This window comes from Engraulis encrasicolus, chromosome 4 (assembly GCF_034702125.1).
Source record: "Engraulis encrasicolus isolate BLACKSEA-1 chromosome 4, IST_EnEncr_1.0, whole genome shotgun sequence".
Classification (NCBI taxonomy): Eukaryota; Metazoa; Chordata; class Actinopteri; order Clupeiformes; family Engraulidae; genus Engraulis; species Engraulis encrasicolus.
In genome coordinates this window covers 14,991,950-15,010,132 of record NC_085860.1, presented here as the reverse complement: position 1 = coordinate 15,010,132, position 18,183 = coordinate 14,991,950, and the positions used below count along the sequence as shown (strand labels likewise).

Sequence of the window (18,183 nt, the reverse complement as noted above, 5' to 3'; positions counted from 1 at the left end):
ATCACACTCCCCCCTCCTCCCACATCCCTCCATCACACTCCCGCCTCCCCACAGCATAGAGCCCACTGTGTGCTGGTGTAGTATAGGCATAAGCACTACATTGTGTGGTTGTTTTGAATGAGCAGCAAAGGAAATGACGCTGTGTGTGTATGGGATTATTATTGCCCCCCCGGCCAGACTGGTCAGGCTGGTCTCTATGTATTGTATTCAGACCGAAATCAAAAGGTCTGCTTCAGGGGGTACACTACTACACTAAGCATACACACACAAAACACAACACACACGCACACGCACACGCACACACACGCACACGCACACACACGCACACGCACACGCACGCACAAACACAGGCACGTACGAACACACGCACGCACGAACACACGCACCTACGCACACACGCACCTACGAACACACACACACACACACACACTCACGCAAGAACATACACACACACGCACGAACACAGAGCCCTTGGCTTGTTTTGATGAGGATTACGCACTAGCTGGACAGTGAAAGACGAGACGCCACATGGCTAGGCAGAGAAAGAGAGCAAAACGGGTACAAAGACGGGCAGAGACAGCGAGTGAAAGAGGAGATGGATGGAGGAAGAGATGAGGGAGGAGAAGAGAGAAAGAACAGTACACAAAAGAGTGGAGATCTTACTGTGCACGTGTCCCTTCATAGGGACTACTGTATATGGAATACATCTGTATAGGATATGTGAATAAGCGTGTGTGAGAGAGAGGAGAGAGAGAGAGACAGAGAGATACCAAGAGAGCGGAAGAGAAAGAGACAGTGTGTGTGTGTGTGTGTGTGTGTGTGTGTGTGTGTGTGTGTGTGTGTGTGTGTGTGTGTGTGTGTGTGTGTGTGTGTTGAAGACAGAGAGAGACAGAGAAATTGAGAGAGAAAATAAGACAGATCGTACTATCTTTGGGTGGCACTCTCCCATGAAGTTGCATCGAGAATGTGTGTGGCAAGAGAGGCAGAGACACTCGCGCACAAGCACACGCACACGCACACGCACACGCACACGCACACGCACACGCACACGCACAAGCACACGCACGCGCACACGCACACACGAACAAAGTTAAATAATGAAAGAGAGAATGAGAGGCATCTTACTGAGCAGTGCTCCCCCGAAGAGGCGTATGGAGATGCTGGTGGCTGTTTGCTCCTCTTCAAACACCACTTCATACAGCTGACTGGGGAACGCCAGAGCCTGCAGGTACACACAGAACATCATCACACATACAAACACACACACATACGTGCCTGCAGGTACACAGAGAACATTGTCACACACACATACATATGTGCCTGCAGGTACACACATATGTGCCTGCAGATAGAAAGACAATATGGATGCACATGCACACGCACACGCACACACACACACAAACACACACACACCTCTCAGATCTAATTATAACTCTGAAGAGGTGAAAGGTCATTCTTTGTGAAACACAACAACTTGCTATACTACAGTATGTCTCATTTACATGTATTATTCACATGTTCATACAGCAGACTTCAAAGAGCTTTTCAAAATCACAAACCAAATCTGTCAAGCTGGCAGAGTACAGCACGAATTGCACAGCCACTCAACCCAGTACATTGAAATTCAGAGATTATGGTATCAGAGAAAAGGCATTCTTCTGATTGACTGCTAATGAACATCATCAACTCCGAGGTAGAAAAAAAAATCTCGGAAGCGAAAAAAAAAAAAACCAACAACAAAAAAACACTGGCAAGAACTGCAAGGATCCTTGAGGCACTGTGATACTGCTTTGCAATCAATCTGTGCCACTCCCCCATTAAAAAAAGAGAAAAAAAGTGGCCATATTTCTCTCCCATGTCAACCACCCCTCTTACAGTAGCTGGAAGAAAAGAGAGAGAAGTGGGAGGGAGACATGATGAGCAATCTCCTTTGCTCTGACAGCTCCTGCAACTCAACGCCTACTGCGTGGGCCGGCGAGACAGGTTGGGTCAGACGGTTGGCGCCATGCGTAGCGTAGCATGTAGCGTACCACCGCGTTACCACCTGGTTTGCTCTCACATAGTGTGAGAAGTGGAGGAGGGCGTCACAGGATTGTTCAGTGTGTGTGTGAGTGTGAGTGTGAGTGTGTGTGTGTGTGTGTGTGTGTGTGTGTGTGTGTGTGTGTGTGTGTGAGAGAGTGAATGTGAGAGAGAGTGTGAGTGAGAGAGAGTGTGAGAGAGAGAGAGAGAGAGAGAGAGAGAGAGAGAGAGAGAGAGAGAGAGAGAGAGAGAGAGAGAGAGAGAGAGAGAGAGAGAGAGAGAGAGATACCAAGAGAGTGGAGAAGAAAGAGACAGTGTGTGTGTGTGTGTGTGTGTGTGTGTGTGTGTGTGTGTGTGTGTGTGTGTGTGTGTGTGTGTGTGTGTGTGTGTGTGTGTGTGTTGCGGGGTGTGGGCAGGGGGGAGGCATGTGTGTGTTCTCTACTTCCCCATTTCTCCTTGCATGCCTCCCCTAAGCCACTCCACTCCAACTCACCATGAGAGCCACGGCCGTGAAGCCCACCGCAGAGAACAGGATCCATAACCTGCAGGGAGGAGAGGAGGAGGAGGAAACAGAGATATGAAGGATGAAGATAGGCGCCTCATCCACGCAGCAATCCGCACAGCCATACCAGAGATTCTTTAAGTATAGAGATAAGCCAACATCATAGGTTTCTATGGGCACCTAACGTGACCAGGTTCCGGTCTGCCTAAAGGGGCGTGTCATAATGCTCAGTCCTTAGGTCTGCCTAAAGGGGGATTTCCTCCCCCTCCCCCTTGCGACAGTAGAACCCGGAAATAATGGGCCAATGGAACCTCTCTCTTATCTACTCTCTCTGGTCATACACCCCACCTAGCCACCCATCCACCCCAGCTAGCCAGCTACTCATTCACCCCACCTCCTACCCATCTATCCCTCCTACCCACCCACCCTCCCAGTAGGGCAGGGGTGGGGAACCTCTGTCTCGAGGGCCGATTGCGGCCCTTGAGGTCGTTTAATCCGGCCCCCGATGTGATTTTAATGTTATGCAGCTTCACATGAAATATTACATTTTGTAAAGGAATATTAGAAATGACATTTGCAACACCATTAAGTTATATTCAGGGGTCCTAGAATGGGTGGGGACTGTTTTAAAAGGTAGCTGCCTTCAATATATGCCTAAAGTACAGGGGGAATTCCTGGCTTGTGTTCATAATACGGCCCTCAGAGGACTTTTACGGCCCTCGGATGAATTTGAAGTGGCCCCTCGAATGAAAAAGGTTCCCCATCCCTGCAGTAGGGGCTGCAGCAGTGGATAACTGATATTGAGTGTCTCATGATGTGTTGGAGGAAACATAGCTATGATGGATAAAGATAGGCGCCTCATCCACACAGCCATCCACTCATCCACCCCACCTATTCACTCATCCACCCCACCTATTCACTCATCTACCCCACCTATTCACTCATACATCCCACCTATTCACTCATACATCCCACCTACCCTCCTCACCTATCCCTCCTATACCCTCCCAGTAGGGGCTGCAGTATTGAGCGTTATTGAGCGTCTCATGATGTGTTGGTTGGAGGAAACATGGTTATGAAGGATTAACCACACAGCCATCCACACATCCTCCCCACCTACCTACCCATGCACTCATGCACCCCACATAGCCAGCCAATAGGGCTGCAGCAGGGGGGGAGCATTATTGAGTGTCTCATGATGTGTTAGAGGGAAAAGATGTACTGTATTTTTATTTCATTTCTCCTAGCAGTACTTGACAGTTCCATCACTTGCTCCTATGCAGCTGTGTGTTTGTCTTGAAAGTGTTGTTGCCAACTGCATTGACAACCCAGTAGATTGTCAATGGGGAAATTACATTTTTCAACCAACTAAGCAAGGGCTTTGCAATAACTTAAGAAAAAAGAACAATGATTTTTGTAACCCTGCCCGTCAGTTTAATTGTAAAGCCTGCAAGGTTTGCCAGGACTGGTGTGTGTGTGTGTGTGTGTGTGTGTGTGTGTGTGTGTGTGTGTGTGTGTGTGTGTGTGTGTGTGTGTGTGTGTGTGTGTGTCTGTGTGTCTGTGTGTCTGTGTGTGTGTGTGTGTGTGTGTGTATTGCTTAACCTCGGCATAGAGGGGAAGCTCAACCCGAAAGTGACATCTTGAGAATATTCACAAGTGACAGCCAAAGACCTGCTGCTTACTGGAAACTAATAATATACCCATATATAACCATCGACATGTAGTTGCTGGACAACAAAAACAAGTCTGCATATGAAACAAAGTGGAATGTCTGTCTGTTCACACGCGTCCTCCCAGGCAAAAGCGTGAATAAAAGAAACTGAACGAAGCAAATGTATGGACATTCCACTTTGTTTTACAGAGGCATGACATCAAGGCGTTTATGGCTTATGAAAGGAGCTGCAATTTCTCAAGCTAATTAGCAATACTTTGTGTTGAGGGCATCAACAGATTGTTTTCAATTTACATCATCTATTCTAAACTAATGATATTCATAATTCATTGACTTCCAAAGGCAACTGTAATTAACACGTCATCTGGGCTAACAGATGTCATTCTTCATACTTCACTTCATTTCTTTAACATATAAAATGCAGACTATTTGACGAGATACCAGAGGGAAGAAAAATACATGCAGCACATCATGACATGACAATAATTAACAAGAAGACTCTGGTCAAAACTGTCCAGGCAGCAAGCTTGTAACAGTGCTTTCATTTTTGGCCCCTCAAGTGAGCCAACTTTTGCAGAGTTGCAGCAAGAGAAGTGCAGGGTAAAGATTAATTGAAGGACCCCAGTGGCCCCTCGTCAGCTGGCTGACTTGATGCCCCAGCTACAGCAGAAACAGAACAAGAAGCAGCATGCAGTATGTAGGCCTGAGCAGCCATTAGGATAGAACAACCTGCACCATGCAGCCATTAGGATAGAACAACCTGCACCATGCAGCCATTAGGATAGTACAACATGCACCATGCAGCCATTAGCATAGCACAACATGCACCATGCACCATGCAGCCATTAGGATAGAACAACCTGCACCATGCAGCCATTAGGATAGAACAACCTGAACCATGCAGCCATTAGGATAGAACAACATACAGCAGAAACAGAACAAGAAGCAGCACACAGCATGTAGTATGGCCTGGGCAGCCATTAGGATAGAACAACATGCATGTGCCATGAAGCATGCAGTCATTAACCCATTTTAGCCTGATGAATTGCATATGTTGTTTGACCTTTGGTACCTGGAGACACATAGTATACGCTGCATTCAGGCTCTTGAGATTTTAGCTTTTTTAATAAAAATGTGGATATGTTACAGCTGAATTAACACATTCTAACGCAAGAAGATAGCCTGACGAGTCAGACGTTTCGAAAGAAGTATTAAAGTCTGGCTTCTCGCCAGTCTAGCAAGAAGAGGGTCTTAGGGTTTAAATGCAACTTATTTAATGTTTTTTATGTGCATCAGAGGCTAAGATAATTATGTGTGAATATGAAGGCAACTTTCCCAACAAGGGCTTAGGCATTCAGCAGGTGTTTTTTGTAGGTCCTTTATGCATCAATAAAACATTATGCACCATGCACCATGAAGTCATTAGGATAGAACATCATGCAGCACCATGGAGTCATTAGGATAGAACATCATGCACCATGCAGCATGCAGGCTTGGGCCAGAGAGAGTAGAGAGAGAGAGGTTCCATTGGTCCATTGTTTCCGGGTTCTATTATGGGGGGGAAGACCCTTTAGGCAGACCTAGGCAGACCTGAGGACTGTTCTATTCAATGCTAGGATCATTATGCTTGGGCAGTCATTAAGCTAGAATTGTGTTTCTTAACGGAGGCTCTACAGCCCCCAATAGGGCGTTGGGGAGCCCTAGGGGGGCATTGAGAAGGATACAGCTGAGAGGGGGTGGAGCTTAGTTCCCCCCCAATGGGAACTAAGCACCACCCCCTCTCAGCTGTATTCTAGTCTATTGGGGTTTTTTTAATACAAAGGGGGGCATTGGCAGGCTTATGATGAGGTCCTGCAGCATGCGGCATGCAGACCTGGGCACTCATTAGAATACAACATCATCCACAGGGATAGACGAGAGGATGGGGGGATGTGGAGATGGAGAGAGAAAGGGGTGGGGTGAAAGCGAGGGAGGGAAGGAGGAAGGGGGAAAAGATAGGGTTTCAAAAACTATAAAACTGAAGGGGAGATAGAGGAACAGAGGCAGTGATAGAGAGAGCGAGAGAGAAGACAAAAAACAGGAGAAGGAAGGAATATAATGGTGCAGTAGGGAGTACACAAAGGCCAGAAAAGAAAAGGAGACAGAGAGAGAAAGAGAGGAGCGGAGACACAGACGAGAGAGAGAGAGAGAGAGAGAGAGAGAGAGAGAGAGAGAGAGAGAGAGAGAGAGAGAGAGAAGAGAGAGAGAGAGAGAGAGAGAGAGAGAGAGAGAGAGAGAGAGAGAGAGAGAGAGAGAGAGAGAGAGAGGAGAGGAGATGAGTGAAATGGTTCAGGAGTGTATAATATCCGTGGAGGTCAGAGAGGGGGACAGTTAGAGGTGCAGTCTCATGGGTCGGTCATGTCCTCATGTCATACCTCAGTCCCACGGGCTCCCGCAGAGCAAACTTAATCTCGTTCCCCAGCATCTGACTGATCTGTGTGTGAGAGAGAGAGAGAGAGAGAGAGAGAGAGAGAGAGAGAGAGAGAGAGAGAGATGGGGGCGAAGAGGGAGATACAGAAAAGGAGTAAGAGAGGAAGCAAAAGAGAAAGAGAGATTTAGGGGGAACAGAGTAGTAGAGAAAGACAGAAAGGCAGAGAGAGAGAGAGAGAGAGAGAGAGAGAGAGAGAGAGAGAGAGAGAGAGAGAGAGAGAGAGAGAGAGAGAGAGAGAGAGAAATGGGGAAAAAGAAAAAGAGGCAGAATGAGGTGAGCACTAGTAGGTAGAACAGTAACCAGGTTTTTGCGGGCGCATTAATAGACAGCCCTGATGATGTGCGTGGAAGGGAACACACTTGGGGCCGAAGCACGATCCCAAACAAGCGTGGGCTGTTTCATTACCCGCCTAATGGCCTATCTATCACGTTTATTACCAGAGTGTTGATTGAGCCGGGAACGCAGCGAGAATGTTGAGGGGGGTTAAGGCTCATTAAAAGAAGTCTAATTAAACCTGTGGCACTGTTGCTGAAATGAACTGGTAATGGACAATGTATTAGACAAGGTCTTCATGGGCAGACAGTTTAAGAGCGGTTTATATTTAGCATGAAATCTAATTCATGGAGAAATTAGCCAATCATCATCATGGCTTCTTCATACTGTGGCCAATCAGCGTGGCTTCTTCATACTGTGGCCAATCATCATGGCTTCTTCATACTGTAGCCAATCATCGTGGCTTCTTCATACTGTGGCCAATCATCATGGCTTCTTCGTACTGTAGCCAATCATCATCATGGCTTTTTTGACGTCTGTCTTCTCCTCTCACTCGGCTGCAGTATGAAGTTGTAGCCGGTTCTGGTTATAGGCCTTTTCTCTCCTTCCTTCCCTCAAAAGGACCAACAGAATGGCTCTTTTTTAGAGGTGCAACAAGTGGCTAATATTAGAGTCATGTCCATTAGACTTACTGGATTTAGATGGCATTTCCCCCCCCTTTATTTCGAAGAAGGCCTGTATCGCCATCTATGTATAGTGTGTATATATATATACCGGGGGTATATACGTCTAATATGGGGTATACTGACCAGTGGTGGTTCTGCTTGGGAGTACTTGCAACAATAATGCTTTAAACACTAATACATCTCTACTGCATCTGTCTGTATTGTGACTTAAGACATGTGTTCAGCACAATCAATCATTTGTTAGGTGTGTATTCCCAAATATCTTGTTCACAGCCAATAAGGCCTTTATGATTGACATCATTATAAAGACATGGTAGGCCCAATTACCACTTATTGGTCACTAATACAGATAGTCAATAGGCACGTAATAGTGGCCAACATGTGAACCCTATTCTTAAGTGTTACCACAACAACTACTATCACCACATCAAGTAAAGACACAGTAAAATGTCATTCTCCTTTCCCTTCCTGTTCTAATATCTTTATAACGCAGTGACTGGAAAAATAATGTCTTGGTCTATATTTAGGTATGTTCAGGCTGTGTTTTGTTTTTGTGAGCTAGCTAGAGCATTATGAATGAGGACTTCCTTGCCAAGGCAGCGTAGCTCAGGGCATCAGCTACCTCAGTTCACCGCATGAGTAATGCCTTTCAACCAGTTGCCTTTCAGTTGCCACAGTGCAGTTGTAAAGTGTGACTGTGTGCACGGCACGCAGAGTAGTGGCAGCTGCTCGAGGGCAGCGATGTGTGTGTGTGTGTGTGTGTGTGTGTGTGTGTGTGTGTGTGTGTGTGTGTGTGTGTGTGTGTGTGTGTGTGTGTGTGTGTGTGTGTGTGTGTGTGTGTGTGTGTGTGTGTGTTGGGGCGAGGGGGGGTGCTTGTGGTTATGCTTGTGTGTGAAGAGGGAGAGGGAAAATAAGCTTTTCTTGTCCCTCCATGTGCCCGGATGCACGGAGTAGATCTTGTTGACATCTCTGAGGCCCCTGCAGTTTGAGGCAGTAGTACAGGAAAGCAGCATTTAGGGAAAAGCAAAGCTACATACAAACAGCAGCTTCCCTCCTTTTTAAACCTCCCACACTGCAAGCCTTTGCCTTGGGTCAGTATGCTCTGTGAGTACGGCGCTCCTTTAACATGGTGCTTACATGCTAATTCGATGAACTACATGCTTTTAATTCCCCATTGCCCTGTCTGACATGTGCAGGGTGCATTAGGCCGTCATGCTTGATTTAATAGTCCCGGAGTCCGTACAGCATCCGTACAGCACTGTGCCAATTCTTATACTGCAAATCACAAGATAATTTGACAAAACGACTCCCTCATTTGTGAGTATAATGGGTTTGAGCGCATTATTTTGGGTTCAGTTTTTCAATCAGGTGTTGTTATTGTACAAGTCAAACCCATTATGATGAAACTGCTAAGATGGTGACTACAACAGTTCATGCTGTTTAGCATGAGAAAAGACTAAGCACAATTTAAGACTTAAGTCTTTAGCACAACTGTAGAGAACCAAAGACCACGTTTCAGGATACAGAGCTGCCCTTGCTTTAACACCCCATTAACATGCATACAGATATTTTTGTAAACATATTTTCATGTACTCCGACCTTTAGTTCATACAAATCAAGCAATCCTACATGAATCTGTGCACACAGCGACACCCCATACACAAAATGTTTTTTTTTTAATTAAGCGAGTGAGTCCATATTTAATTGACAATTTGTGTTGACATTACGACTGCAATTTTTGCAATCTGCATGTGGTGTAAACAACGTCATCAAATCAAAACTTTTCAATTAATACCTATTATTGTTATTATTATTATTTATTATTATAAAAAAGATATTGGCATATATGCACACAAGGCCTAAATGGCTTATTACCCTGGATCAGAGAACATGGCCACATGTGTGCATGGAGAGACTGCAGCATTGAAAAGAAATAAACCCTTGCTCAACTGAGGAGCAATACAGAGGGATATGCAGTAAACAGGAGCTCTGCATTGATTAGTACTTGTACTGTCCTTCTTCTACTTACCCTCCTCTATCCTATCCGTTGATAACAATATTGGAAATGATAAGTGGTCAGGTCATAATGGAAGCACCACATTATGTGTGCACTTACAGACAAGTAGGCAACAGTATGCATTTTACAGCCTAATGGGGAATACAGTACTTAACTGTACACTAAACCAAAGAATCCATACACTATACCCACAACCTATTGGGTCATCAGTAAAAAAAATATGGGAAATATGAAGCCTACAAATGCTCTGATGGATTAAAGATCCCCCTTTGGCCTCATCCTCTACTGTGTATTAGTGAAGACATTTGATGGTGAACGATGTCATTCACATGCATAAACAGTAAACACACACCATTATGCACACATCACACGCATCAAACATTAGGAAAAGCTCTAACAGTCTATAGATTTATGCATGGCGCAATTTTCAGCTGGAAAAAAACTTGTTGGGGAGAAGAGATTTATTTTCTGGTTGACGGTGCATGAAGGGTAATGACAGCAGGGAGAGAGGAGTCATTAGGCTGAGACAGCGCTGATAAACCACGAGAACGAGCAAGTAATTGGCACTGATGGACGCACCAAACTCAGAGGAAAGAAGAAGGAAAAACTGAAAAAAGAGAAAAGAGAAGAGAGAGAGAGAGAGAGAGAGAGAGAGAGAGAGAGAGAGAGAGAGAGAGAGGTAGAGAGAGAGGTAGAGAGAGAGAGAGAGAGAGAGAGAGAGAGAGAGAGAGAGAGAGAGAGAGAGAGAGAGAGAGATAGAGAGAGAGAGAGTGTGTGTGTGAGTTAACCATGTCATAAAAGCCATTAACGGTTACGTCATAGCCGGGTCCAGGTAACCCATAACATCGTCCTGTGGCACTCTGAAATGCACACATGAAAGAGCTGTAGTGTAAATATCATCAGAGTTAAAAAAAAAAATACACCACACACACACATGGATGTTATCAAGAGGAACGAAAAAGGCCGGGCAAACAAGACAGTCTCCATTTGGGGGTGACAGCCATTATATTTACATAATATTAAGAGTGCCGTCAGGGCACTGCTAGTGCTAGGAGCCTGGCTAGATTTCTCACCATGCCCTTCGCTGGGCCCTCTCGCTCTCTCTCTCTCTGGTGCCTACCAGGATGGTCAGACAGAAAGGGGTCAGGCTCATCAGCCAAGGAGCACGGACCTTTGTGGCAGTGTGCATAATCATATGACCATTAATTCCGGGGCTTGAAATAAATGGACAAATATATAAATAAATAAAGATGTATAACCTTACCCACTGGCAAGGCTAATGGAAGCACTATATAAAATGGAGAGAGGAGTACCAGAAGACAGATAGACTCACTCACTCACTCACTCACTCACTCACTCACTCACTCACTCACTCACTCACTCACTCACTCACTCACTCACTCACTCACTCACTCACTCACTCACTCACTCACTCACTCACTCACTCACTCACTCACTCACTCACTCACTCACTCACTCACTCAGCTCAAGGCTAAGGGTAAACACATCTGATCTGATGTATAAGGGAGCAATGTATAAGGGCATGCTGTATAAGGGTATGCTGTATAAGGGCATGCTACAGGTGCAACATTGCTTCTACAAGTGGGTTTGGATGTCTAGATAATCCATATATCTTTACATGCATACGTTCATGTGTAACAGTGAGTGGGAGATGTGTATGTGTGTGTATATGAGTGAGCGAGTGGCAGAAAAAAAATAGAGTGGGAAGGAAAGAGAGAGTGAGAAAGAAAGTTGATCTGACAGAGAGAAAGAGAGAGAGAGAGGGAGACAGCGAGAGAAAGACAGAAAGAGATAAAGAAAGAGAGAGAGCAACAGAGAGAGAGAAGGGGTGTGTCCGAGAGCTCTGTGTACATTCATATGCATTTCAGCTGGCCTATCTGACTATGCATCTCAGCTGGCCAATCTGACCCTCCACATATCTCCACCTCAGATAACCGCCTTCCCTCACGCCGGTGACACGGCTGGAGCAGCAGGCATCTGCACTAAACTCATTTGCAGCCGAGCAAACGCTGCGGTTGCCATGAGGGGAAAAGATGGGCCCCGCTGATCAAACCAGGAGAGGAAAGGACAGGAGAAGAGGAGAGGAGGAGAGGAGAGGAAGAGATAAATGGTGACGAGAGGAGGTGAAATGAGGAGAAAGCTGAACAAGAACGAGGAGGAGATAAAAGGACAGAAAAGGTGAGGTGAAGAAAGAAAGGATGAAAAGAGGAAGAAAGATGAAGAGAGATGGAAAAGAAGAGTGGAGAGGGGACAGAAGATGGGAGGATAGAGGCTAGATGAGAGGGGAGGAGAGAGAGAGAGTAATGGAGAGGAGAGGAGAGGAGAGGGAGATCAGAGGAGAGAAGAGGTTAGAAAGGGGATATGAGAGATGAGGAGAGTGTGGATGAGAGAGTGAATAGGAGAGGAGGGGAGAGGAGACAAGGGCAAAGAAGAAGAGAGGGGAGAAGAAAAAAGGAAAAGAGAGGAGAGAGGGGAAAGGAACGGACAGAGAAGAGAAAGGAGGGAGGGAGGGAAAGAGGGATAGGGGGAATGAGGGAGGAGGAGAAGAGGGGAAAGGAAAGAACACAGGAGAGAAGGGAATGAGGGAGGAGGAGAAGAGGGGAAAGGAAAGAACATTGGAGAAGGAGGGAAGGGGGGAGAGGGGAAAGGAAAGAGCACGGGAGTGGAGGGGATGAGAGGAGAGGAGAGGAGAGAAGAGGAGAGGAGAGGAGAGGGTAGAGAGGAGAGGAGAGGAGAGAAGAGAAGAGGAGAGGAGAGGAGAGGAGAGGAGAGGAGAGGAGAGGAGAGGAGAGGAGAGGAGAGGAGAGAGAGGAGAGGAGAGGAGAGGAGAGGAGAGGAGAGGAGAGGAGAGGAGAGGAGAGGAGAGGAGGAGAGGAGAGGAAAGGAAAGGAGAGGAGGGGATGAGAGGAGAGGAGAGGAGAGGAGAGGAGAGGAGAGGAGAGGAGGGGATGAGAGGAGAGGAGGGGATGAGAGGAGAGGAGAGGAGAGGAGAGGAGAGGATGAGAGGAGAGGAGAGCGGAGGCCTCACCACTACCACTACCATCACCATCACAGCTGGAGGTGGATGCTGAGCGCCTCATCGACTGTCTGCTGAGACCCTCATTAGCGGGGCCAAGCTGAAGGCCAAGAGGACACTCTCTCTAATTGAGAGCAAGTAGGGCCACAGCTACAGTGCTTACTACTCCTCTGGCCACTGAGCCCAGGTGCAAAGAGGCGTCAGATGGAGAGAGAGAGAGAGAGAGAGAGAGAGAGAGAGAGAGAGAGAGAGAGAGAGAGAGAGAGAGAGAGAGAGAGAGAGAGAAGAGGAGAGAAGGGGAGAGAAAGAAAGAGAGTGATTGAGAGATAGATACAGGGCAGGAGAAATAAATGTCTGGTAGACAGGCGTAGTGGAAATGAATTCCATTAGTGGAAAGAGTGTTTTAGAGAGAGAGAGAGAGAGAGAGAGAGAGAGAGAGAGAGAGAGAGATAGAGGAGAGAGAGAGAGAGAGATAGAGAGAGAGAGAGAGAGAGAGAGAGAGAGAGAGAGAGAGAGAGAGAGAGAGATCTGGCCGACAGACGCGAGATGGATTTAGTGGGGAAAAGTGTTTCTTAAAAGCATTCAATCTGTCTGCTCTGCCTCCAGGATCAATGTGTGCCTTCAGCCACTCAGTCAATCTCCTACTCACCTCTGCTTGCACTTTTGCTTACTTTTCTGCCATTCTTACTTACCTTTCCAACATATTGCTTAAACTGCAGTACCCAGGCACAAATACATTACATACACACAAGGAGACAAAATCTCGCACACAGATACTCCTATAACAATGTTTCTCGAATTTCTTCAGACTGAGGATCACTTTCTCCCTTCAAAAATGTTCAGGGACCACATACCAACTGAATTGACAGTTGACGGGTGCCAAATTGCCACTGCTAATTTCGATGCAGATCACTTACTTTTTATTCATTTTAAGTCTTATTATGGTGAAATCTTAAGTGAAAGTGAAAAAGTGAAAGCCCATTGGGAAACTCCAACTCCCATTGTCATTGTGACACAGCACTCCACAGCACACAAGTGAACACTGCACACTGCACACAACGAAATTGCATTTTTGCCTCACCCGTGCAAGGGGGCAGCCCTCAGTGGCGCCCCATGGGGAGCAGTGCGGTGGGACGGTACCATGCTCAGGGTACCTCAGTCATGGAGGAGGATGGGGGAGAGCACTGGTTGATTACTCCCCCCACCAACCTGGCGGGTTGGGAGTCGAACCGGCAACCTCTGGGATGCAAGTCTGACACCCTAACCGCTCACCCATTACTTCAGCTATGTGTAGCATAATACTGTTACAAATATAGCCTATTGCTAGCTTGCCTGGGAAAAGTAGAAATCCCCTTGCGGACCACCTGAGCTCTGTCGCGGACCACACTTTGAGAATCACTGTCCTACAAGAACATAAAGCATACGCCCACCCACACACACACCCACACACACACATTAGTTCCGTCGCTCTCGCACTCTCCCCCAGCCTCCTACGACTCTGCCTTTCAGTCGAGGTGCCCTTTTCAGCTTGTGTAGGGGTAAGGTAAGGTAAGGCCAAGCCTCTGCCAGACTACAGTACTGTACCTGCTCTTTGTCCCTACAAATACTTGATGTTTCTTTGGCACAGGAGGAGTGCAGTGAATAAACACCCACACGCGGAGCCCAAACAGAAGCAACACCCTCCATTAGTCACTACAGCAAGTGTGTGTGTGTGTGTGTGTGTGTGTGTGTGTGTGTGTGTGTGTGTGTGTGTGTGTGTGTGTGTGTGTGTGTGTGTGTGTGTGTGTGTGTGTGTGTGTGTGTGTGTGTGTGTGTGTGTGTGTGTGTGTGTGTGTGTGTGTGTGTGTGTGTTCAGCAAGGCCTGTCCTCTGGCAGCGGTGCGGTCCTGGGCCCATGAATCACCAGCATGCCTCTCTCTTCCTCTCTCTTCCTCTCTCTTCCTCTGCATCATCTCAGAGGCTGTTTTTCACAGGAACACACAGCACAGCACAGTCAACCAGCCATAACTCAATCACCAGCCATGGGACACACATTCAACAGGAATTACAAACCCAATCACTCTCACCAGCAGAGGAAGAGAGCGAGAGCGAGAGCGAGAGCGAGAGCGAGAGCGAGAGCGAGAGAGAGAGAAAGAGAGAAAGAGAAAGAGAGAGCGAGAAAGGGCAAGAGCAAGAGCGTTTGTGTGTGTGTGAGAGAGAGAAAGACAGATTGTGTGAGTGTGTGAGAGAGAGATAGAGAGAGAGCATGAGTGTGTGTCTGTGTCAGAGTGAGAGAAAGAGAGAGAGAGAGAGAGAGAGAGAGAGAGAGAGAGAGAGAGAGAGAGAGAGAGAGAGAGAGAGAGAGAGATATGAACAGACAGAAAACAGAGTGAGGAAGGTAGAGTGAAAGAGTGAGTGCAAAAAAATGAAATGGAGAGAACAGAAGCGGGAGGAACAGAGAACAAGAGAAAAAAAACACAATTGCAATACAACACTGTGAACTAAGAACTACTAAGCTGATTTGCACAGGAATAATGAGAACACTGCATACAGCTTGGAGTTCCTTCATCCATCACAAACAGAACACACAAACTCTCACCCTCCCAGCGTTCTGAGCTGTGTACACACGAACGCATGCACGGACGATCGCACGCACGAACGCACGCGATGGACGCGGCTAGGAAATCACCAGCCTCGGAGCCCAAGTCACCCTCTAAGACAGTGGTTCTCAACCTTTTTTGAATAAACGCCCCCCTGGACCTCATCATAAGCCTCCCAACACCACCTTGATCACATCGATAGCCTGCCAACGCCCACCTTAGCATTGAAAAATTAAATAGACCAATGTCCCCCAATGGCAACTGAGCACCACCCCCTCTCAGATGTAGCTATCTCAACGCCCCCCCTAGGGCCCCCCAATGCCCCCTGGGGGGCTGTAGCGCCCCCGTTGAGAAACACTACTATAAGACAAAGCAGAAAACAAAGGAGGTAAAGAAGAGCCAAACAATGCCCAATCTCCCTGTGAGCTAATTTAAAATCATTTTTTCTTCGAATCCTTTGTCTTATTAACGTGCATCCACGGCACATTTGCTTCTTCCTGAAAACAGTGAGCCCCTCAGGACCTCCGCAGCTGATTGCAGTAATTGCCGTGATGAATGAGATTCGGTTCATTCATCAATCCCAGTGATGAGGAGTGAAACGGGGACAGGATTGAATTATTCCTGCTCGTCTATCCAGATGTATCACGCGGTGACAGGTGCCACTGCTCCGGTAAAGTATGCTGTCTGTCTCTCTACTTGTCACTGTCTGTCTAACTTAGTGTTTCTCAACGTGGGCGGTACATCCCCCCAGGGGGCGATGGGGAGCTCTAGGAAGAAGGATACAGCTGAGATGGGGTGGTGCCTAGTTGCCATTGGGGGGCATAAGTCCATTTATTTTTTTAATACTAAAGGAGGGGGGCATTGTCATGCTTATGATGAGGTCAAGGGGGCATTGAGAGGCATGTGATGAGGCCAAGGGGGTGTTTCTTCAAAAAAGGTTGAGAACCACTGGTCTAACTCGTGCACTCCCTGACTCACTGACTGCAGTTACATGTGTGGAATATTCAGATGACAACAGAATGATGGCAATATTACTCATGTAAAATGTATTCAGAATGTGGCCATGTGCCAGAAATATTCTGGGTGCAAAAACACTGTTTCTTCCTCACATGAAAATGCAATATACTGGAACTTGTTTTGAATACTGGCAATATTCCTTTTGAAGCTGGAATATTGTATTCTATGCATGCAAGTGTGCTCTCGCTTTCTCCTTGTCTGTTGGTCTATTTCTCTGCCATTCAGCACCTCCACCACTTGCTGCTCACTCTCTCCCTCCCTCCCTCACTCACTACATCACTGCCACCACTCACTTCCTCATGCTTCCTCTCCACTCACTACCTCTCTCACTCCCTTTCTCAGACACAAACATATACACTGCACAAACACATGCACATGCACAAACACTGTCTCCACTTCCTTTAAATTTGCCAAAGCTTTTCCTTCCTGAGAGAGAGAGATAGAAATAGAGATAGAGATAGAGATAGAGATAGAAATAGAGATAGAGATAGAGATAGAGATAGAGAGAGAGAGAAAGAGAAGCATGGTAAGGCCACAGAGTGAGGTAGGGAGGTAGGAAACAGCTCTTCTCCTCCTCCTGGGCTCCTTTTGGCGAATGGCGGAGAGTAGACAGGAGAGCGCCTGCCTTCCCTCCCCGGGGAGCGCAGAGCAGCGCGGCAGGAAGAGTGAGGTGAGTGGTACAGAGAGCATTTCCCCCTTTTGTTTTTTGGCCGGTTGGTGAATATACGGAGACAAGGCCGCTGAAAGCTTTGGCTGGGCCCTGGACAAAGTTATCTAAAAGGGCCCCCCTTTTCCCAATGCCCGGGACAACTGACCCCTTTGTCTCCCCTCGTTGGCATCTCTGTATGTAGATTTGGAGGAAAAGGGGGGTCTTGTTGGTGGGAAGAAGGGGGTGGAGTGGAGGGTAGTCTGTTGTGGTCTTACTAATTTTACAGGAACGTTATTTTTAAAAAGAGAGGGGGGAAGAATAAACATTGTGACTTGACTGCTAGGTCAGAGTATATAAAAAGAGAACCTCACATGGAAGGGAGAAAGGAGCACAATAGAGAAGTTCCCTGATATTTCCCAGAGAATACTATCGAACATAAAAGGTGTATTTGTAGGAGGACTGAGTGTGAAAAACACAAGTTTGCACCTTACTCACTTCTTCATCGGCACTGTTCTCTGGCGCTGCACTATTCTGTGTTTAAACAGCTTCAAGCAACGCCTGCCTTTTAAACTGCATGCGAAAGCAGCACTGCAGGGACAAAGACATGAGCACAGCAGGGAATTTCTTTGTAGCAATCTGACACATTTCGCAGACTGCAGAGATTTTCGTCTTGTTATATGGTCTTCATTCTCTTTAGTAAGTGAGATCAACTTGGCCCCTTACTTTTTCAAACCACTTTCTACGCAGCATTCAGAAAATGAGTTTGATTTTATTGATTTTCTAGGCTATGTGTTTCATTTGGCACGAATATTGTTAGAAGATGAAGCTGGCTACACACACAATGTGGATCCTGAGTGTCCTCAAAAAGACACAATATTGCCACATAGGAATTCATACCGCCACCACAAATTATACGCATGAGTATGAACCAAAAAGAAATATGATTAGCCTTGATTGAGTCAGGTTGTTTACATTTCCCCCGTGTCTCGTTCTGTGTTGATGTTTTTGCCTTTACAGGTCCCACTACCCCTAATATACATCAATTGAAACATGGAGGTAACACGACCCCTGGGTTTTAAGGGCCCAATGCACACAATCTCCATTCCCTTCTTCACACAAAACAGGGCCCAGATGTGACAATACATTACCCATATTACTGTATAACAAAGCAGCGACAAATGACACTTTTGTCACTATTTAGTATATATATCACATATGTATCGAATATATGTTGACTTATTTCGAGAAGTCACATGAATTTGG

The 18,183-nt window shown here is 46.6% G+C and overlaps 1 protein-coding gene across 5 annotated transcripts in view; it reads right to left on the bottom strand.

The window, feature by feature from the left end:
* The window catches only part of tp53i11b (tumor protein p53 inducible protein 11b), a 72,301-nt gene that overhangs the window by 6,423 nt on the left and 47,695 nt on the right, over window positions 1-18,183 (bottom strand). For all 5 annotated transcript variants that reach the window (XM_063196763.1, XM_063196762.1, XM_063196761.1 and 2 more), the window contains 3 exons: window positions 6,608-6,666; window positions 2,513-2,561; window positions 1,126-1,222 (listed from right to left, as the gene is read on the bottom strand). In XM_063196763.1, coding sequence (XP_063052833.1) covers window positions 1,126-1,222; window positions 2,513-2,561; window positions 6,608-6,666 — 205 coding nt within the window. The remainder of the gene's footprint in view (window positions 1-1,125; window positions 1,223-2,512; window positions 2,562-6,607; window positions 6,667-18,183) is intronic.